Below are 18,091 nucleotides of genomic sequence, written 5' to 3' on the forward strand. Positions count from 1 at the left end.
TGAGCTGAGATGGCACCACTGCACTCCAGCCTGGGTGACAGAGCAAGACTCTGTCTCAAAAAAAAAAAAAAAAAGTTTGCTCTGATTTCATTGTGAAAAATGGATTGAAGGGGACAGACGATACTGGAAGCAGCAGGACTAGTCAGGAGGCTGTGGCAATTACGTGGATAGCATTTTATTTTTCCCTTCTGTGGCATTATTTTGGTCCTTAAAAATTGAGTATATGGCTGGGCACGATGGCTCGTGCCTATAATCTCAGCACTTTGGGAGGCTGAGGCTTGAGGCAGGAAATTGGGACCAACCTGGTCAAGATACTGAGACCCAACTCTACAAAAAAACCAAAAACAACAAAACTGATCTATAAATATGCTTTTCTTATAAATAAAAGAAAGAGTATAACTGAATCTTTGCATATATAACGGTTCTCTTTACTAACTTCCTACCCATCTACTAGAATGTCTACCAAAGAATTTGTTGGAGATACTGGCTTCTATTTTACAGACTGGAAAAGATGTAGAAAGGGAAAGATGGTATAAAATGAATTGAAAGAGCTGGGCACGGTGGCTCATGCCCATAATCCCAGCACTTTGGGAGGCCGAGGTGGGTGGATCACTTGAGGCCAGGAGTTTGAGACCAGCCTGGCCAACATGGCGAAACCCCGTTTCTACTAAAAATATAAAAATTAGCTGGGTGTGGTGGCATGTGCCTGTAATCCCAGCTACTTGGGAGGCTGAGGCATGAGAATCGCTTGAACCTGGGAGGTGGAGGTTGCAGTGAGCCGAGATTGTGCCACTTTACTCCAGCCTGGGCAACAGAGCGAGACTCTGTCTCAAAAAAAAAAAAAAAGATTAAAATCCTTTGGAAACTATATTTTAATGAAGTATGGAATAAACGGAGCCCTGGAAGGAGTCTTGGTCTTAGGGCTCATAGCTTATTGTCAATTAATTTGAACTTCTTGAACTGTACACACAGAGGATGACCCATTTTCCTAAGCTTTCCAGGAAATTGTCCTCATTCTATATATGTCCTATTTGGTTTCTCCTTTCCTTGCTTGTAGAAGACTGATGGCCTCTTCCAGACATTTTGGAGATGTCTCCTAGTTCAGGTATGATGGTATATGTCAAGGACAGGGACCAAATAAAGTATTGTATTTGGTGAGCGTCTGATGGATAGGTTAGAGCTGAGGGTCCCATGTCTGCGCTTTCCCTTTCTTCCTACTTTTCCTTTGTAGGAGGTCTTCATCCTACAAGCCCTAGTGTAGGTTTCTGATAGCAGTGTTTATGTGACCTTGGGCAAGTGCCTTCCTCTCTGGGCTTCACTTTGCTATCTGTAAAATGGAGATAATGAGACAATCGAGTTGGCTGAAGGATTTAATAATGTAAAACTCTCTGCACAGTGTCTTGATAACTTTTATCACTAATAAAATTTTATATAATTAATAAGTTTTTAAAAAGCAGCCAGTATTTGGGTGACTTGGCTTTTGGCTTCGTATTTTTTGTGTCCTCACAGTTGTCGTTGTGAACATATGCTAAAAAGATAGCTGCTTGTGGTGGCAGCCAGCAGACAGGAGGAATTTACAACTAAAGCAAGGCACTGCTTTTCATAATGGAAAATTTTCGGACAATGGGTGTTCATTTAGAATCCCAGAACTGGCCAGGCGTGGTGGCTCACACCTGTAATCCCAACACTTTGGGAGGTCAAGGCGGGTGGATCACCTGAGGTCAGGAGGTCAGGAGTTTGAGACCAGCCTGGCCAACATGGTGAAACCCCATCTCTACAAAAATACAAAAAATTAGCCAGGCATGGTGACACACACCTGTAGTCCCAGCTATTGAGGAGGCTGAGGCAGGATAATTGCTTGAACCCGGGAGGTGGAGGTTGCAATGAGCTGAAATCGAGCCACTGCACTCCAGCCTGGGTGACAGAGTGAGACTCCATCTCAAGACAAAACAACAAAAAACAATCCCAGAACTTTTTTCAGTGTGGACCTTAATCCCAACACCATCAGTAAAGCAAATCGAGTGAGCAGCTTCTCGATAGAAATTCACCAAAGTGTGACCAGCATTCCTCCCTGTCTGTCTGGGGTCATTTATTAGTGTTGACACCCTGTGGCCTTACATCTTTGTAAAGTGCCTCTCAAATTTTTTAAAATTACTTTTCACCAGCACTCTGGGAAGTGGGTCAGGTGGTCAGCATTCTTGTCCTTGATACCATATGAAGAAACTGAGGCCTAGAAAGGTTAAATGAGTTGCCTGAGGTCCTGCTGCGAGGTACTGTCAAAGCTAGGGCAGATTTGCCATCCAGATGAAAATGTGTTAGTTTATTGCTGTGATTTCACTTTCCTTGAGTGAGAGGTGCATAGTCATTGCAGAACTGCAGTCTGATGCATGCCGTGTCCAGATCTACTAGGTTTGCTTTGGGTCCCACATTATCCATTTGGTTCTGTTGGGTTTTAATTAATGATTGCTAGAACCAGAACTGTTGGGAAGCAGACTCCCTTTTGGATCATTGTTTTTAGGCTTTCCTCTTTGGGGACATTCCTTGAGGAGCCTTGGGTTACCAGGGATTGCTTTGATGTGTTCAAAATTGTGCCTTGTGCCCCACAGCTACAGGTAAAATCAAAAGGCGGATAATTTATGGGAGTGTCAGAGCTGGCCGCTGGCACCTCAGGAGGCCATTAGTATGCCTGTTCAGACCCTCTGTGTCCTTGCAATTGATTCCTCTTTGCATGAGCCTGATTTGGGAAGCTGTAGATCTGTGGGTAGTGATTGGATGTGACAGTCCAAACACTGGTCCCTAAATTAATCCTTTTAATGGTATTCCGGCACCAAGGCAATTCTCTCTCTCCATGTCTGTCTCTCTGTGTCTCTCACTCTTTCTTTCACTCTTTTTCTCTCTTTTTAACTAGGGAGGACAGAATGGGGTGGGCTAGGAGGAAGGATAAAGAAAGGAAGAGAAGAAGCTTTGTTTGCTGCTTAGGCCCTGCTCTGTTCTAATTAGCATGTTCTAATTCCAGAGCAGTTGGCATCATGACTGTGGGCATATTAATTCATTTAGCAAACATTTACTCTTGCTTACTTTGTGCCTGGTCCTGTGCTGGGTGCTGGGAATACAGAAATGAATAAAATGTGGTCCTTACCCTTAGGGATCTAGCTCAGTGTTTCTCAGGCTTTAAAAACTCTGAGACTTAGCACAGTTTAGATTAAAACACACACACACACACACACACACACACAACAAAACAATCTCATGCTCTTCTTTAATGCTATTTGAAATTTTGAAATGCATTAGTCTAACAAGCAAGTCAAAGAATTATGTCAAACATGCTTTTTTTTTTTTTTTAACACATGCACACATTCACCTATACTGCTGTCTTCTATCCTTCTTCCTTAACTCTTTGAAAATTACTGGTAGTAGAAGAAACATACCTAATATCTTACAACATAGTGAGATAAAAGTTATGAAGTAGGAATAAACTGTGCCACTGGATCATACTTAAACATTTAGCTTTATGATGGAGTGTCAGAGAAAGCCACCAAAAGGGGGGAGATTTGAGCTGGATTTTAAGGAAGGAGTCATAATTTGTCTGGCAAAAAATGGAAGTGCATTCCAAAATAGGGAGCAGCGTTTGCCAAAGCACAAATTTGTAAAAGGAAACGTCACATTTGGGTACTTGAGTAAGAATTGGTTATAACCCTGCCTCCTGCCAGTTTCCACTCTAAGATGGAAAGATTTGCTCCTCTGGAATTTTGTTTGAGAAGAGGCTTCGAGTTCCTTGTGCTGCCGTTCTTTTCTGCTCTTGTGCTCAGGCCTGTAATTTTTCTTTTTAAATATAAAAAAAAAAGAAAACTAGTTAGGATGATTTGGATAGACTTAGTTATTGCTTAAGGTTGAGTTACTTTTAGTTAAAGTTACACTTTGCCTCAAAAGAAAAACTGCAGTTGATATGCATTGTTGGCCCTCTGTCGGATGGAGGGAATCAGTCATGTGGGGAAATGTGGGCCATCACACGTGGTAGAGAACAGGGCCCCAAAGAGCTGAGCACCTCCGAGCCCTTAGTTTCCTCATGTGTAATATGAGAATATTCTTACCCATTCTGCTTGATACTTGGGAGGATTAAATAAAATATGTAAATCATCGATACAATGCCTGGCTTGGAGTAGATTTTCAGAAAAGGGTGTTTGCTTTTTCTCTTTCTCATGTAGTAACAGCTCCCTTTTATTGAGCGCTTGCTATTGTGCAAAGCACTTTTTGTACATCGCACGGTTGAATTGAATCCCAAAGACATAGGTATTATTATTATTATAGCTATTATTACAAATAATTTGTAGTAGAGTCAGGATTTGAACCTAGGTTTGTCTATTACCCACTAGATTATATAACTCCTTGCTTTTACACCAGTTCCCCATCTTGGGACCAGGAGTATAGGAAGTATTTAACAGTTCTGGGTACCTCTCTTCTGGGATCAGATGCTGTCTACAAATGTGAGAGGTGCTTAAAGGGATGATGCTACCATACCCTGCCCTCCATCCATCTCTAGTTTATTTATGGTGTGTTAGGAAGCAAGGCTTTGCCCCTTCTCGTGTGTGATGAGGTTGCAACTGACTTGCAGGACTTTGCAAAAAGATGTCTTCAAGCTTTGGCCGCTGAAAGGAGTTTGCCCAAGCTACTGGGCATGGCTGCTGGTTTAGCAAACAGCAGGCAAATCACAAACAATTGCCTCTTTTTATGTGTTTCTTGGAGCTGCTGAAACAGACCAGTTAAAGGGGAGAGCAAGCCTGCTGTAACCTATGATGTTGCCCTCAGAATTTGGTGTTCCTGAAGATTTTAGTGATTTTAGCTCTGCTGGTAGTTTGGGATTATTAGCAGCTGCTTCTGAGTTGGGGGAGCTCTCCATAGCTGTGCCTTGGAGCAGAAGCAGCTGTAGCTACAGGCCAAGGCAGGGACTGAGTGTAGAGAAGAGGAGACTGTTTTGTTGAGGTGAGGACTCAGTTTTAGAGTTCCTGCTTCCTTTCCGCATTGGGACCATGTGGAGCTTCCAGGGCATGTCAAGCTTTGTTTTGTCTTCAACCTCTAGCCTTCAACAAACTAGACAGAGTCCTCAGGCTCTTGGCCTCTTCTGTGAGACTGCATAGCTTGGGAAATGACTAGTGAGGCCTTTTCCTTGTGTTGGAGCAGTAGCCTGAGACCCTGGCCTTGGAGTCGAGAGCCTGGGTTCTATTCTTACTATTTCTTGCAGTGTGAACCTTGGGCAGTCCTTTTCTCTTTCTAATCTCATTTTCCCTGGCTGGTTGGACTGTGTTGCCTCTTAGGTTTTCTTTCACCTTTGACAGTTTGTTTTTCACACAGAGAGTGCTCTGGCAGTAAGGATATATTCATTAGATTGAAGATTATGACTTTTGAAGGGATGCAGTTTATTTGTATTTTTTCCCAGGCTATTTTTAGCTGCTTGAGACAAAACCAGTGACTGAGTTCCAGACAGGTATTACTGTGTTTTTTGTTGTTGTTTCTGTGACTCAGGTGCCTGAGCACTTGTGATACTGCAGGTCAGATTGGGTTGGGGACTTACACCAGGACTGAGAACTGAGGAAGCTATGATTGTTGTATTCCTAGGTGCTTTCAGTCAGCTGGACTCAGAACCTGTTGCAGGTAACTTGGAGTTACTAGGATGTATCCCTGCCTCCTAGTCTGGCTTTTAATGGAATGAATTGAATCCAGGGGTGGTATAAACATACACCATCCCAGAGATCCCAAGTACATGTGGCTGGGGAGGTGGAAGTGGGAGTAGACCACCTGTTTCACAGTGGGCTCCTCTTGTTTTCCCATCCTGAGGACTCCCTTGGCCTGTGTGTGTGGATGTTAAAGGTTGACCCCCTCCGCTCACCCCTCCAGTAATGGAGGCTATAAAATGTCTATTTACCCAAGACACCAGAACGACTCCTCTGTGGTTCCTCTAATCTGGTGATTTGGTGCTTCTTTGGTCTCTCAGGTAAATACAGATTGAGTCTTTTTATAAAGGCATATTATTTCCCTCATTAAATGTGTGTTTTGGCACATGTGTTATTTACCTGATAGACAGTAATGGCTGCAGAGGAGCCATTGGTGTCTGTTGTGTAAATACTCTGCACAGAGACCATCCTCCAGGGGCTCTGGCGCAGGCCTGCTTCTCCAAATCGGGCTGGCCCTGTGGCAGTCCCATTTACCCCTCCCCTGTCCCCACTGGGGACCTGGGCCCTTCATATTGAGGAGAGAATCATTCATTTTCCTCCTTGCCATGGGCTACTTAATACCTTTAATTTGCTAGGAGAGGGAAAAGGATGTCTGAGAATAAATGTGTATAAATCTTAGTCTCTGATGAAAGATAGTTTGCAGAAATAGGCAGAATCATAAACTTTCTTTTGAGTTCTGGCCCTCATTTAGATACTCAAAGTCCCAGTTGATATTATAAGCTATAGACTTATAGCCTGCAAATTTGTGACTAAAACATAAAGACATCAATAGAAAAGAGAAATCCCTAAGACACCGGAGGGTGCAAGGGCAAGTGGGATGCTGCTGCAGGGAGCAGGTGTGTTTCCTGAGAAGGCTGTATGGTAGCAGGAGTGCCAGTGAAGTGGGCATTGAGTAGGGGCTCTTCTGATGGAAACTCGGCTGGATAGAGATACTGTTTGGGCTGAGAGATGCTTTGAGCCTCTCTACCAGAGAGAACATGCAGCCTACCTTCTGTGGGCATTACAGGGAGATCTGTCTCTTCAAATACTGTCTGTGTGATATTTTTAATTTTAAAATTGTAACCACATTGCACATGGATTTTAAAAAACAATTTTATGTATTTATGTATTTATTTATTTATTTATTGAGATGGAGTCTCTGTCACCCAGGCTGGAGTGTAGTGATGTGATCTCAGTTCACTGCAAACCCTGCCTCCTAGGTTCAAGCGATTCTCCTGCCTCAGCCCCCTGAGTCACTGGATTACAGGCGTGTGCTACCATGCCTGGCTAATTTTTGTATTTTTAGTAGAGATGGGGTTTTGCCATGTTGCCCAGGCTGGTCTTGAACTCCTGACCTCAAGTGATCTGCCTGCCTTGGCCTCCCAGAGTGCTGGGATTACAGGTGTGAGCCATCCCACCCAGCTGATTTTAAAAAACAATTTTAAAAAAACGTTTGAAACAGCCCAAATTTACATAAAAGTTGTAAGTACAGTAGAAAGAATTTTTTCCCTGAACCATTTGAGGGTTAAGTTGCCGACCTAATGCCCCATCACCCTGAATGCTTGGTGTGTATTTCCTATAAACAAGGACATTTTCCTACCTAGTCACAATACAACCATCAAAATCAGGAAATTAACATTGATATAAAACCTCTATATAAACCTTGGACCCCATTAAAGTTTTGCCAGTTGTCCTAGGAATGTTTTTTGCAGCAAAGTGATCCAGTTCAGAATCGTGGGTTGCATTTGGTTATCAAGTCTCTTTAGTCTCCTTTAGACTTTCCTCAGTAAACGTTCCTTGGCATTCATGACCTTGATACTTTTGAAGATTACAGGCTGGTTATTGTTTAGATTGTCTCTCAATTAGGGTTTGTGTGACATTTTCTCATGATTAGATTTAGGTTGTGTAGCTTCAGGAATATAACAGAAATGATGCTTTGTTCTTCTCGTTGTGTGATTTTGATTTATCCCATTATTGATAATGTTCACTTTGATCACTTGATTAAGATGATGTCTGCCAGGCTTCTCCATCATAAAATTACTGCTAGTTGTAATTAATAAGTATTTTGTGGGGTGATACTTTGAAACTATGTAAATATCTCACATCAAAGTTTAATTTTATTGATTTATATCTTTATGGACTCATGGTTTTCTATTCAGTGCATTATAATCCATTACTATCATTGTTTCTTGGCCAGTGGGTGGCTTCTGTATCCTTTTGGTATGTTCCCATCGTTATTTGGGTGTTTCCTTGCTTTCTGATACAAGATGTTATGCGCTCATCTTGTATTTCTCTTGCTGCATCCCTGGAATCAGCCATTTCTCTAAGGACCTCTGTTTCTTTTAGTGGGGAATGGTATTTAGAAGGCAACTGGGGCTGGGTGCTGTGGCCCATGCCTGTAATCCCAGCACTTTGGGATGCCAAGGTGGGAAGAACATTTGAGCCCAGGAGTTTAAGACCAGCCTGGGCAACGTAGTGAGACTCTTATCTCTACAAAAAAAAAAAAAAAAAAAAAAAAAAATATATATATATATATATATATATATATATATATATATTAGCTGGATGTGGTGGCACATGCCTGTGGTCCAAGCTACTTGGGAGGCTGAAGTGGGAAGATTGCCTGAGCCTGGGAGTTCGAGGGTGCAGTAAGCTATGATTGTGCCGCTGCACTGCAGCCTGGGCAACAGAGCAAGACCCTGTCTTCAAAAAAAAAACAAGAAGGCAATGGAGTGCTAGGTGTGCTCATTGCCATTGTTACTGCTCCCTGGCTCTTCCTTAAATAGAGCTAGAAAATATATATGCATATGTGTGTATATTTGTGTGTGTGTGTGTATCCATCTATCTATCTGATACACATCTAATCAGAAACCATGAGTTCACATTCTTCCTGCCAATTCCAATCCAACACCACAGATTTTCTCCCTTTCCATATTTTAACTCCTTTCTCTTAACAGTGAGAAACCTGGGTCCCATTATCCTTAATATATGCACTTCTTTGATCAGTTCCTCTGTAGGTAGCTAATCCTCATTACTGCCACTGCCCTTTATCCTTCATGAGTGCCTCTTTTACCCTGCGTGTGTCACCCCACATCAGACTGCCAGCAGACATGGATGCTCTCCACATCCCCCTCGGCTCTGACATGCTGCACCACACCTTCCCACTTCTGCAAGGATGTCTTCCTCACCCTGCCTGGGCTCTTGACAGTGTCCCCCAGACCTCTCTGGCTCACCCTACTCCACCCGTTGTAGATATCTGCCCTCTTCTGCTGCACCTAATGGCTTTAGGATTGAGTTTTTCAGGAAGGGAAGAGGAAGAGCTACCCTCTGTTTCTTGACTTGAACTGAGCTTGGTTGTTAGAAGTAAGGGAAGTGTGGAATCCAGTAACTGCTGATATGTGGAGGCCTGACCTCCTAATGTCTGCTCTCAAGACTTCCTACGAGAGAAGTTTTTTTGTTTTGTTTTGTTTTGTTTTGTTTTTGAATCATGGTCTTGCTCTGTCACCCAGACTGGAGTGCAGTGGCTCCATCACAGCTCACTGTAGCCTCAACCTCCTGGGCTCAAGTGATGTTCCTACTTCAGCCTACCAAGTAGCTGGGACTACAGGCATGCAGCACCCCGCCTGGCTAATTTTTAATTTATTTTTTGTAGAGATTGGGTCTCACTGTGTTTCCCAGGCTTGTTTCGAACTCCTGGGCTCAAGCAATACTTCTGCCTCAGCCTCCCACAGTGCTGGGATTACAGGTGCAGTCACTGTGCTTGGCCAAAAGAAGCTTTTTGATGTAGATGAAATCAGGTGAGAAAGCAAGGCCTGCAGGCAAGAGGACCACTGGCCATCAGAATAGGGTATATATAGTATGCTCTGTCAGAGGTCTAGAGCATTTTAGGGTTGCAGAAGACATCGATATTACTCTCTGAGGCTGCCTTATGACTTAATTGGATTTGTAGGCCCAGAATCTGGGGATCCAGGCTTGGCCAGGTGGGCATAGCCCAATAGGATAGTAGTAATAACATTAGGCTAATATATATTAGGCTGTTATATGCCAGGCACTGGTCTTAGTGCTTTACATGTGTTGTCTCATTTTATTCTCACTTAAGGAGTAGGTGCTATTGTTATTGTCATTTTACAGATGAGGAATTGAAGAACACAGCATGCCCAAGGTGCCATGGGTAGTAAGTGGTAAAGCTAGGATTCAAACTTGGAAGCCCTCCTTACTCATCATGCTTAATTGCTTATAGTATTTGGTAGACAGGATTGACTGACTGTATATACTACGCATATTCTGTGCACACTGTAGAACATTAGGACTTTCAGAAGTCTTTACACTTTTTTATGGGGTTAGAGAAGAGTCTAAGTCCTTGAGGGACTTTGGATCCAAACTAGAATGGGTAATTTGAGCAGACTGGTGTCTTCCATCTCATTAAGGCTTCCAGTACTATTCAGGAATAGGCGATGAGAAGATTCTGGCTTTCAAAGGGATATTGGCCCTCTTGCCTTTCCAGGAGACTCCATATTGAAACTCAAGCCAGCGTTTGTCTACCTGGGCTGAGTTTTGGCTGTATTTTTGGTGAGGCTATAAAGCAGTGGTGAAAACAAGTGCTGTGCTTGTACAGGATCCATGAAGAACTTAAAATATTTTTTGGTCTTAGCTCCACTGAATCCCCCTGAAATCTCATTATAGGGATAGGGAAATTGAGGACCTACACTAGCGTATATCCTACTATATATATAGGCAAGTTACTGTAGCTCATTCAGTGAGTCAGGAGAGAGATGGGAAGACAGCCATATTTGGCGTTATCTGCTTCTGTTCAGGTAGTAGTGACCTCATTGCCTTTGAGTATGCGCTGGACTTCACAGGGTGCTATCCCTCTACCCTATGTGAAGGGAGCCAGGTGCCCACTTGCAGCCATCAGAGGCAAGCCTTTGGCTGTGTTGGAATGAGGCTTCGGAAAGCACAAACTATGGCCATTACTGTATTGTACAGTGAGATTTCTTATTTGAGGATTAAAGTTGAGAGAAATTTGAATGTTGAGTATTAAAGGGAGAAAGACAACATTTCTGCTTTGTTCCTTTTTTCTTTTTAAGGAAGTTTGAGTTATTCGTGAGTAAAACTTAGGCTTTGATTTTTGTATTTAGTTAGGCCTCTGAGGAGCAGGCATTCTGCAAATTTAAGGGGAAAACTTAAAGGAAAAGTGATTTGATTTTTTTTTTTTTGCACATGTTCACTCAGAAAACTTTACTAGACTTTTAGCCATGTTCCTATTACTGCCACATCTGGGTTTTCTTTTTCTTCCCTATTTAAAAAGTCCCGCAGTCATTCAGGGCCTCGAGTAGAGACCGAGTCTAAGGCAGCAAATGAGAAGGCCTAAGGCTGTAGCCAGCTGTGCTCTCCAGGCACTGTTCATTCCCCCAGGGTGCCACTTACTAGTGTGGGGGTTGGGGGATCACCAGAATGTCAGAGCAAACCCCTGTGATTCGCTTTGTTTGCCTTCACCTTGGGAGAGGGGAGGAGGGTATGTGGAGACATCAAGATACAGACTGGAAAGCCAGGGGCAAATGGCTCCTAGTGTTGCTGAGAAAAGAACCTTGGACATTTTCTGCTGCTTGTCTGAGTCTACTTAGCTTCCAGGACTGATTGTACAACAGGGTCACCTCACGTTACTTTGGACCCATAGCTTTAATGTTAACTGTTGCCACCTGAGAAGTGACTGCACAATTTTTCTCTCTTCTCTCTTTTGAACTTTAGAGCTCCATTTAAAGATGAAGGCCAGTGTTGCATGTTGTTTTGAGAATGATCTGGGAGACTCAGAGCTGTAATAATGCTGCAGGTGCTGCTATTAGGGTCTTGAACTTTAGTAACGAATACTATGATTTAGAAAAGGGGCCCAGAAACGCTGGGGAGTGGCCCATGTTGCATGGATATTCCTGAAGACTAGATGGAACAGGGCCACAGTGGGAGGGAGTAACCCAGGCTCTCTGTTCTTTTTTTTTTTTTCTTTTTTTCTTTTTCTTTTTTTTTTTTAAACTTTCCTCCCCTAAGTTTTAGATGCTTCTGGATGTTCAATGCTAGCACCTTTACAGACTGGAGCAGCTCGATTTTCTTCGTATTTACTTTCAAGAGCAAGAAAAGTGCTGGGCTCCCACTTATTTTCTCCCTGTGGTGTTCCGGAGTTCTGCTCCATATCCACCAGAAAGCTGGCGGCCCACGGCTTTGGCGCATCCATGGCGGCAATGGTGTCCTTCCCTCCCCAGAGGTATCACTACTTTTTAGTGCTGGACTTTGAGGCCACGTGCGACAAGCCACAGATTCATCCTCAGGTAACTGTTCCATCATTGCTTTAGAAAAGGTGGGGTGGGCAAGGAGGGAGGGAGGATAGTTTTGCTTCCTGGGACACAAAGGAGCTTTCTCATGCCTTCCTGTCTTTTAGCTACTCATTTAGAGTTCCTGTCTAGGAAGCAGGACTTGTTTCAGGTATGCTAGTGTAAGGTAGACCTGAGAAGTCTCTGGAGAGAACTGGGTACATTGTTTCTCTCTAGTCTCAGCTTTTGGGAATCAAAATATTTCCTTCTCCTGTCCTTCCTTTCTCTGTTCTCTTCTTTCCTCCATTCTCCTGCTACTGCCACTTGTTCCTTTAAGGAGTGCTATAGTAGCTGGCCTCCAAGATGACCTCAATGATTCTTAACTCCTGCTATTCACACCCTTGGTAGTTCCCCTCCTGCACTGAATCAAAGATATCCCTGTATAGCTAATAGAATACAGTGGAAGAGATAATGTACGACTTTTGAGGGTAAGTTATAAAAAGTATTGCAGTCCACTTTGCTCTTTTGGACCACTTGCTCTGGGGGAAGCCAGCTGTCATGCTGCCAGGACACTCAAGCAGCCCTGTGGAGAGGCACATGTGTGTAGGAACTGAGGCTCTTAGCCAAAATCCAGTGCCCAACTTGCCAGTCATGAGAATGAGCTATCTTAGAAGTGAATCTACCAGCCCCGGTCAGGCCTTCAGATGACTGCAGCCCCAGTGGACATGTGACTTCAACCTTAGGAGGGACTTTGAGCCAGACCAGCCAGCTAAGCCACTCTCAAATTCCTGACTCACAGGAACTGTGAGGGATAACAAATGATTATTGATGTTTTAAGCCACAGGTTTTGGGATGATTTGTTATGCAGCATTAGATAACCTGAGCAAGTACCATTGTTGGTCTGTTGGAAAGGACAATTTCTTTGCTTGCTTTTTTTCATTAGTCACCAGCTGTGTTCAAAGACCTTTTAGCTTTTAAGTTAATGCTGCTAGGAGGCTTGGATTAGCTGCAGGTGATATTGAAGTATGTGGTGTTTGCTTTGAGGGAATGATTGGGGGCTGATGTAGCAGTTCATTGTAGTGTTGGTGCATTGAATATGCCTGGCTCTAGGACTGTAACTCTTCTCTATAGGGTTAGGTTATAGAGTGTGTGATGCATAGACATGTTGCTCTGGGAACAGCTTTCAATCGTAAGGAGGAGGGAGAGAAGGGGACCTCAGCATTGGGCACTTTGAAGGTAGGGAGGAGTGTGGTCCATTTAAAGATAAACTGGGTTCGTCTGTCATGGTTGGTTTTTTCAGGAAGGGATCTGTCTTCAGAATGGTAAATTATTTTACATAAAGCAGATATGACAACCTCTAGTTTTCCCTTTCTCCTCTCCTCTTTCCTATACTCCCTTAATGCATTGGTCTGCCTTTGAGGCACTGGAATGAGGCCTACTGAGGGCTGGGAACCCAGGAGCTGGATAAGGAGAATATCCTAAAGGAAGGTCCTTTGGGTGTAAGGGAATGCAGCTTGGGAGCTACTCAAGCCACACTTACGTTCTCTGCCTCTGGCTCCTGCCTGTACTGTAGTCTTCTTCCATGCCTCCCCAAACTACTGGATTTTCTCTGGTGTGGTGAGGGCAGCTGGTGCTTATGCTGGGAATTTTGGTTATTAAGATTCTCCCATGTTGGGAATTAGGGATCCAAATCTTAATATGTCATATTATTTCTTCTATTTCAGTCACTGGGTGAGCCCTAGTGGGACATGAGACTAAAATCTAACACATCTCTGTCACATATGATTCATCCCTCTTCTGATCCCTCATCATCGCTTGGCACCTCTGTTATGGCATTTACTGCTTTCTGGCATATGCTTATATATGTGTATTTTCTTACCTTTTCAGTTAGATTGTAAGCTCAGATAATTATGTAGCTCTGTTTTCTTGTCCCGCAGAGGGTCCTGCCAATATTCCTGAAGGTGAAGCCTGAATCATGTCTCAGTTTGGTCTGTCAATGTCACCTTTCATCTTTCTCTCAAGGGCTTTATTTTTACTTATTTATTTATCACAATGCTGAAGACATCATGCAGTACAGATTTAAACAGCTTGTATCACCAACTTCCTTCCCAGACTTAGGCACCAAGACCTTCCAGACCCAGGCTGAGTTAGGGCTTCACGTTGTTTACCAGGGTCTGGGCCTGATTAAAGATTATCTCCAGAATCAATGAACCCTGATGATGTGATTCCAAGGGCACTTAAGGAATTGGCTGCCCTGGTTCATTATTAGCAAAGCATTAGCTGTTGCTTTAGAGAACTCGGGAAGAAGCATTTGCTGTCTTGCTTATCTTTAAAAGGAGAATACGAATGATCTTGGAAATTATAGACCCGTTAGTTTACTGTGATTCCAGAGAAGATACTTGACCTGATCGTCAGATAATCAATCAGCAAACAGCTAGAAGAGCGTGGGGCACTGAGTAATAACTTACATGGGTTTGTGAAGAAGAGCAAATCCTGTCAGATCAATCTAACTTCTTGCTGTGACATAGTAATGGATTTGAGTGGATCTAGGGCAAGTGATAAATGTAATGCATCTTGACTTCATTAAACCTCTACAATGCTGTGATCAACAGTTGGGAAGGTGAGTTTGGGGCCAGACATCTGTGTTGGACTACCCATCAGAACACCTTCAGGAAAGGGACGGCAGGTTGAAACTTGTTAGTAGCAACTTAAAATCTCCCTTTTTTATGGGAGAGCTTTTTTAAGGTTTGCAGGTAGCAGGATCCTGATGGGATTCAGAGAAAGCCAAGAAGACGGATTGGAGAAGTTGTCAGTCCTAGATAGAATAGCATCCTTCCATTGAGGTCAACATAGGTCAGGTTCTTATTAGAGCCCCTGTGCTGTTTAGGTCTTCTGGTCAACAAGGGAAGTGGAGAAATTGGAAAAGCTCAGGAATTGGACCACAAATCATTAGAGGCACAAAAATAGAACTTAGAAAATAAATTGATTATAGTTTTGGTGACTGATTTCTTGTTCAGACTGAATAAATTCATCATGTGAGGAGTAATTATTCCAAGGAGTACGATAACAACTTGCTCTTGATTTTAATAGGGACAAAAAAGAAAGAAGTTTAAATGGAAGCAGGAAAGGTTGAGATTTGGGATGAGAATGAACTGCCAGAAGAGACAGCAAAAGGACCGGAATAAGGTATACACCTTAGATCAGCCTTCCTTAGTGCTGTCTCAGAACGGCTTGATGGCTGTCCATTTGACAGAGATTCTTTGATTCTTTTTTTTTTTTTTTTTTTTTTTTTGAGATGGAGTTTCGCTCTTGTTGCCCAGGCTACAAGTTGCTCTTGTTGCCCAGGCTAGAGTGCAATGGCGTGATCTCAGCTCACCGCAACCTCTGCCTCAAGCAATTTTCCTGCCTCAGCTTCCCGAGTAGCCAGGATTACAGGCATGCGCCACCATGCCCAGCTAATTTTGTATTTTTAGTGGAGGTGGGCTTTCTCCATGTTGGTCAGGCTGGTCTCGAACTCCCCACCTCAGGTGATCCACCCGCCTCAGCCTCCCAAAGTTCTGGGATTACAGGCATGAGCCACTGCCCCCGGCCTGATTCTTTATGAGTAAGGTCTGCATGCCTCCTGGGAGTAGGGCTGGGCTTATGAATGAGAACCATCCAGGCTCCTCTCCTGACCAGCTCCCTTTTCTGTTTTTTGTTTCTTTTTTTTTTTTTGAGACAGAGTCTTGCTCCGTTGCCCAGGCTGGAGAGCAGTGTGTGATCACAGCTCAGTGCAGCCTCAACCTTCAGCCTCAACCTCCTGGGCTCAAGCGATCCTCCCATCTTAGCCTACCAAGTAGCTGGGACTATGGGTATGCTCCATCATGCCTGGCTAATTTTCTGTTTATTTTTTATAATGATGGGGTCTCACTATGTTGCCCAGGCTGGTTTCGAACTCCTGGGTTCAAATGATACTTCCACCTCGGCCTCCTAAAGTGCTGTGATTACAGGTGTGAGCCACCACAGCCAGCAGGAACTTTCAGTACTCAAGATCCTGCATGGTACACTTCTGTTTTTATGACAGTGTGTCATACCCCTTGAGTATATAGGAGGCAGAAACAGTTTTAGGCCATGGCCTATTTGGAGGCTTAATGTGGGGCTCTTTTATCTATCTTTGATTTCCAGAAGTTCCTGAGTTAGTTGAGTCAGCTTATTGGGACTATCTTAAAGGAATGCCATCACGAAAAACTAACAGGTGTAAGCCCTGTTGTACTTGGGTGAGTAACGGCATTGGTTATAAACATGGTAAAACATGATATTTTCCATTTGTCATCAGTTTTGCTGTTTATTTTTGTACTTTATTCAGCTAGGTGAAACTGGAGTGGTTGGCTTGCCAGTTACAGGCTTTGGTGTTCTGGTTTTTGCACTCATTTTATTTGTGTTACATGTTTTGATTCAGATTAACATGATAGGTATTGGTTGAATAGGAGACTTTTTCATTTGAAAACACTTTTTTCACTTAAATGTAATTTAGATGGTTTAAAATGTTTTAGAGGGTCCAAATTTCAGGAATGTGGCTCCTTTCTTGTTTTAGGAATTGTTTCCTGACATAGAAGCAGTTTTTTATCTGGTTTAGGAGAATTGTGCCTCCTTTGTCCTCGCTAGCAGGAGTTCATTTTGCTCATTTTGGTGTGGATGTGCACCGAGTGATGGTTGTTGTGACCCTGAGGCCCAGAGAGCAGCCTGAAAGCTTTGGTGGGATCTTTAATTGTGCATCTTTAACCTTGGGGCAAGTTCACTCACCACCTCAGTGTTCAGAAGAGACCAAAGCAAATGTAAGTGAGGAAAATGAGGTATAGGCCACAGCACGTTGGGAGGAGGAGGTAACCTCAGCTGTCTGGATGACCAGGGAGGGAGGGTGCAGCACAGCTCTCCCCATCCGAGGAGCTGCCATCCTGGCGGCTACCCACTTTCCTCCCCAAGTGCTCTGGCCATCCGTCAGGCTCCTGCATAGTCTTTTTGTCTCTGCTCTGCAGCAGCCCTACTGACTGTTTGCCTTCTCATCTGTATTCAAGTGCCCATAACTTTGGAGAAAAATGACGTTTGGGGTTGAGGTTTCTAGTGTTTGGTCTTTGTCCACAGGGGCATTTTTTTCCTTTTTACGGAAACCTTGAAGAGAGTCCATCTGCATTTTGAGTTAGAACTATGAGTAAAGGAGTTTCTCGTTTCCAGAAAATTGTCCAGGTGCTGTTATTTTTGAAGGGTATATGGGGAGGGTTGGTGGTAACAGAGATGGCTAATGTAGAAGAGATTCGGAGGGTTTCGGTGTGACCTAGAGTTGCCACATCATTACTAGTCTTTTGTGAAAGAGACATTTTGGAAAACTTTACAGGAAATTGGTTAAGATCCCTACAAAGCAAACTATATTGATTTCTTTCTCCTTCGTTCGAGGCTGAAAGGCAGGAATCCTCTTAACCCCACGTGCTGCCTCCCCGCCCTGCCCAACACATTGCTCTTTGCCCCATGTTTAGCTTCTTTCCTTCTCTCTGTTCTTGGTTCCTGCCGTGACTAAGTGGACAGAGAAGCAATTCCCTGGAGAAAGAACCCACCCTTCCCTTCCCATGTGCTTGTCCTGGTTGTAGCTCCTCCAGTGGGGAGGGATGGGGCCCAGGCCTTTTTCCTGGAGAGCCTAATCCTTGGATTGTGGTCCCTCTGCCTGTGGCCCCAGTCAGCATGTACTTTTTTCTGTACAGACAGGCGAAGGCGCTGACGCTATTCTTCTAAACTGGGAAATGAAATGCAAAACCGACGTTAATGTAACATTATGGTTGAGATTAAATGCACCAAAATCAGGAAATTCAAAGTTATGCTTCCCACAGCAACTATAACTCAGCCTCATCTGGCATGTGTAGTATTTTGTGTTAGTGTGGATGGTGTTATATGTTAAGACATTAAAGTTAACACCATAAGCAGAGCACAAAATGCTTGAGGGGGCTGAGTTATGATGACTGTGTGAGCTGTAAGTGTTCTTGTACAGGCTCCCGACTCCTGGAATAATTTTTCCCCTGCCCATCAGAGCAATTATTGCCTTTCTTTCTAGTT

The 18,091-nt window shown here is 43.5% G+C and overlaps 1 protein-coding gene across 21 annotated transcripts in view; it reads left to right on the top strand.

Annotated features, from left to right (window-relative positions):
• Positions 1-18,091, top strand: part of ERI3 (ERI1 exoribonuclease family member 3) — a 134,323-nt gene that overhangs the window by 4,211 nt on the left and 112,021 nt on the right. For 14 of the 21 annotated variants that reach the window (XM_016961252.3, XM_024345226.2, XM_024345228.2 and 11 more), the window contains one exon: positions 11,751-12,028. The exons of 3 other annotated variants lie outside the window; for them this stretch is intronic. In XM_016961252.3, the coding sequence (XP_016816741.1) occupies positions 11,774-12,028 (255 nt within the window). In that variant the 5' untranslated portion in view covers positions 11,751-11,773. The remainder of the gene's footprint in view (positions 1-11,750; positions 12,029-18,091) is intronic. 4 more of the 21 variants (XM_054682295.2, XM_054682309.2, XM_016961208.4 and 1 more) reach the window with 1 other exon arrangement.

The sequence above is a fragment of the Pan troglodytes genome, chromosome 1, assembly GCF_028858775.2.
Source record: "Pan troglodytes isolate AG18354 chromosome 1, NHGRI_mPanTro3-v2.0_pri, whole genome shotgun sequence".
NCBI classification, from domain to species: domain Eukaryota; kingdom Metazoa; phylum Chordata; class Mammalia; order Primates; family Hominidae; genus Pan; species Pan troglodytes.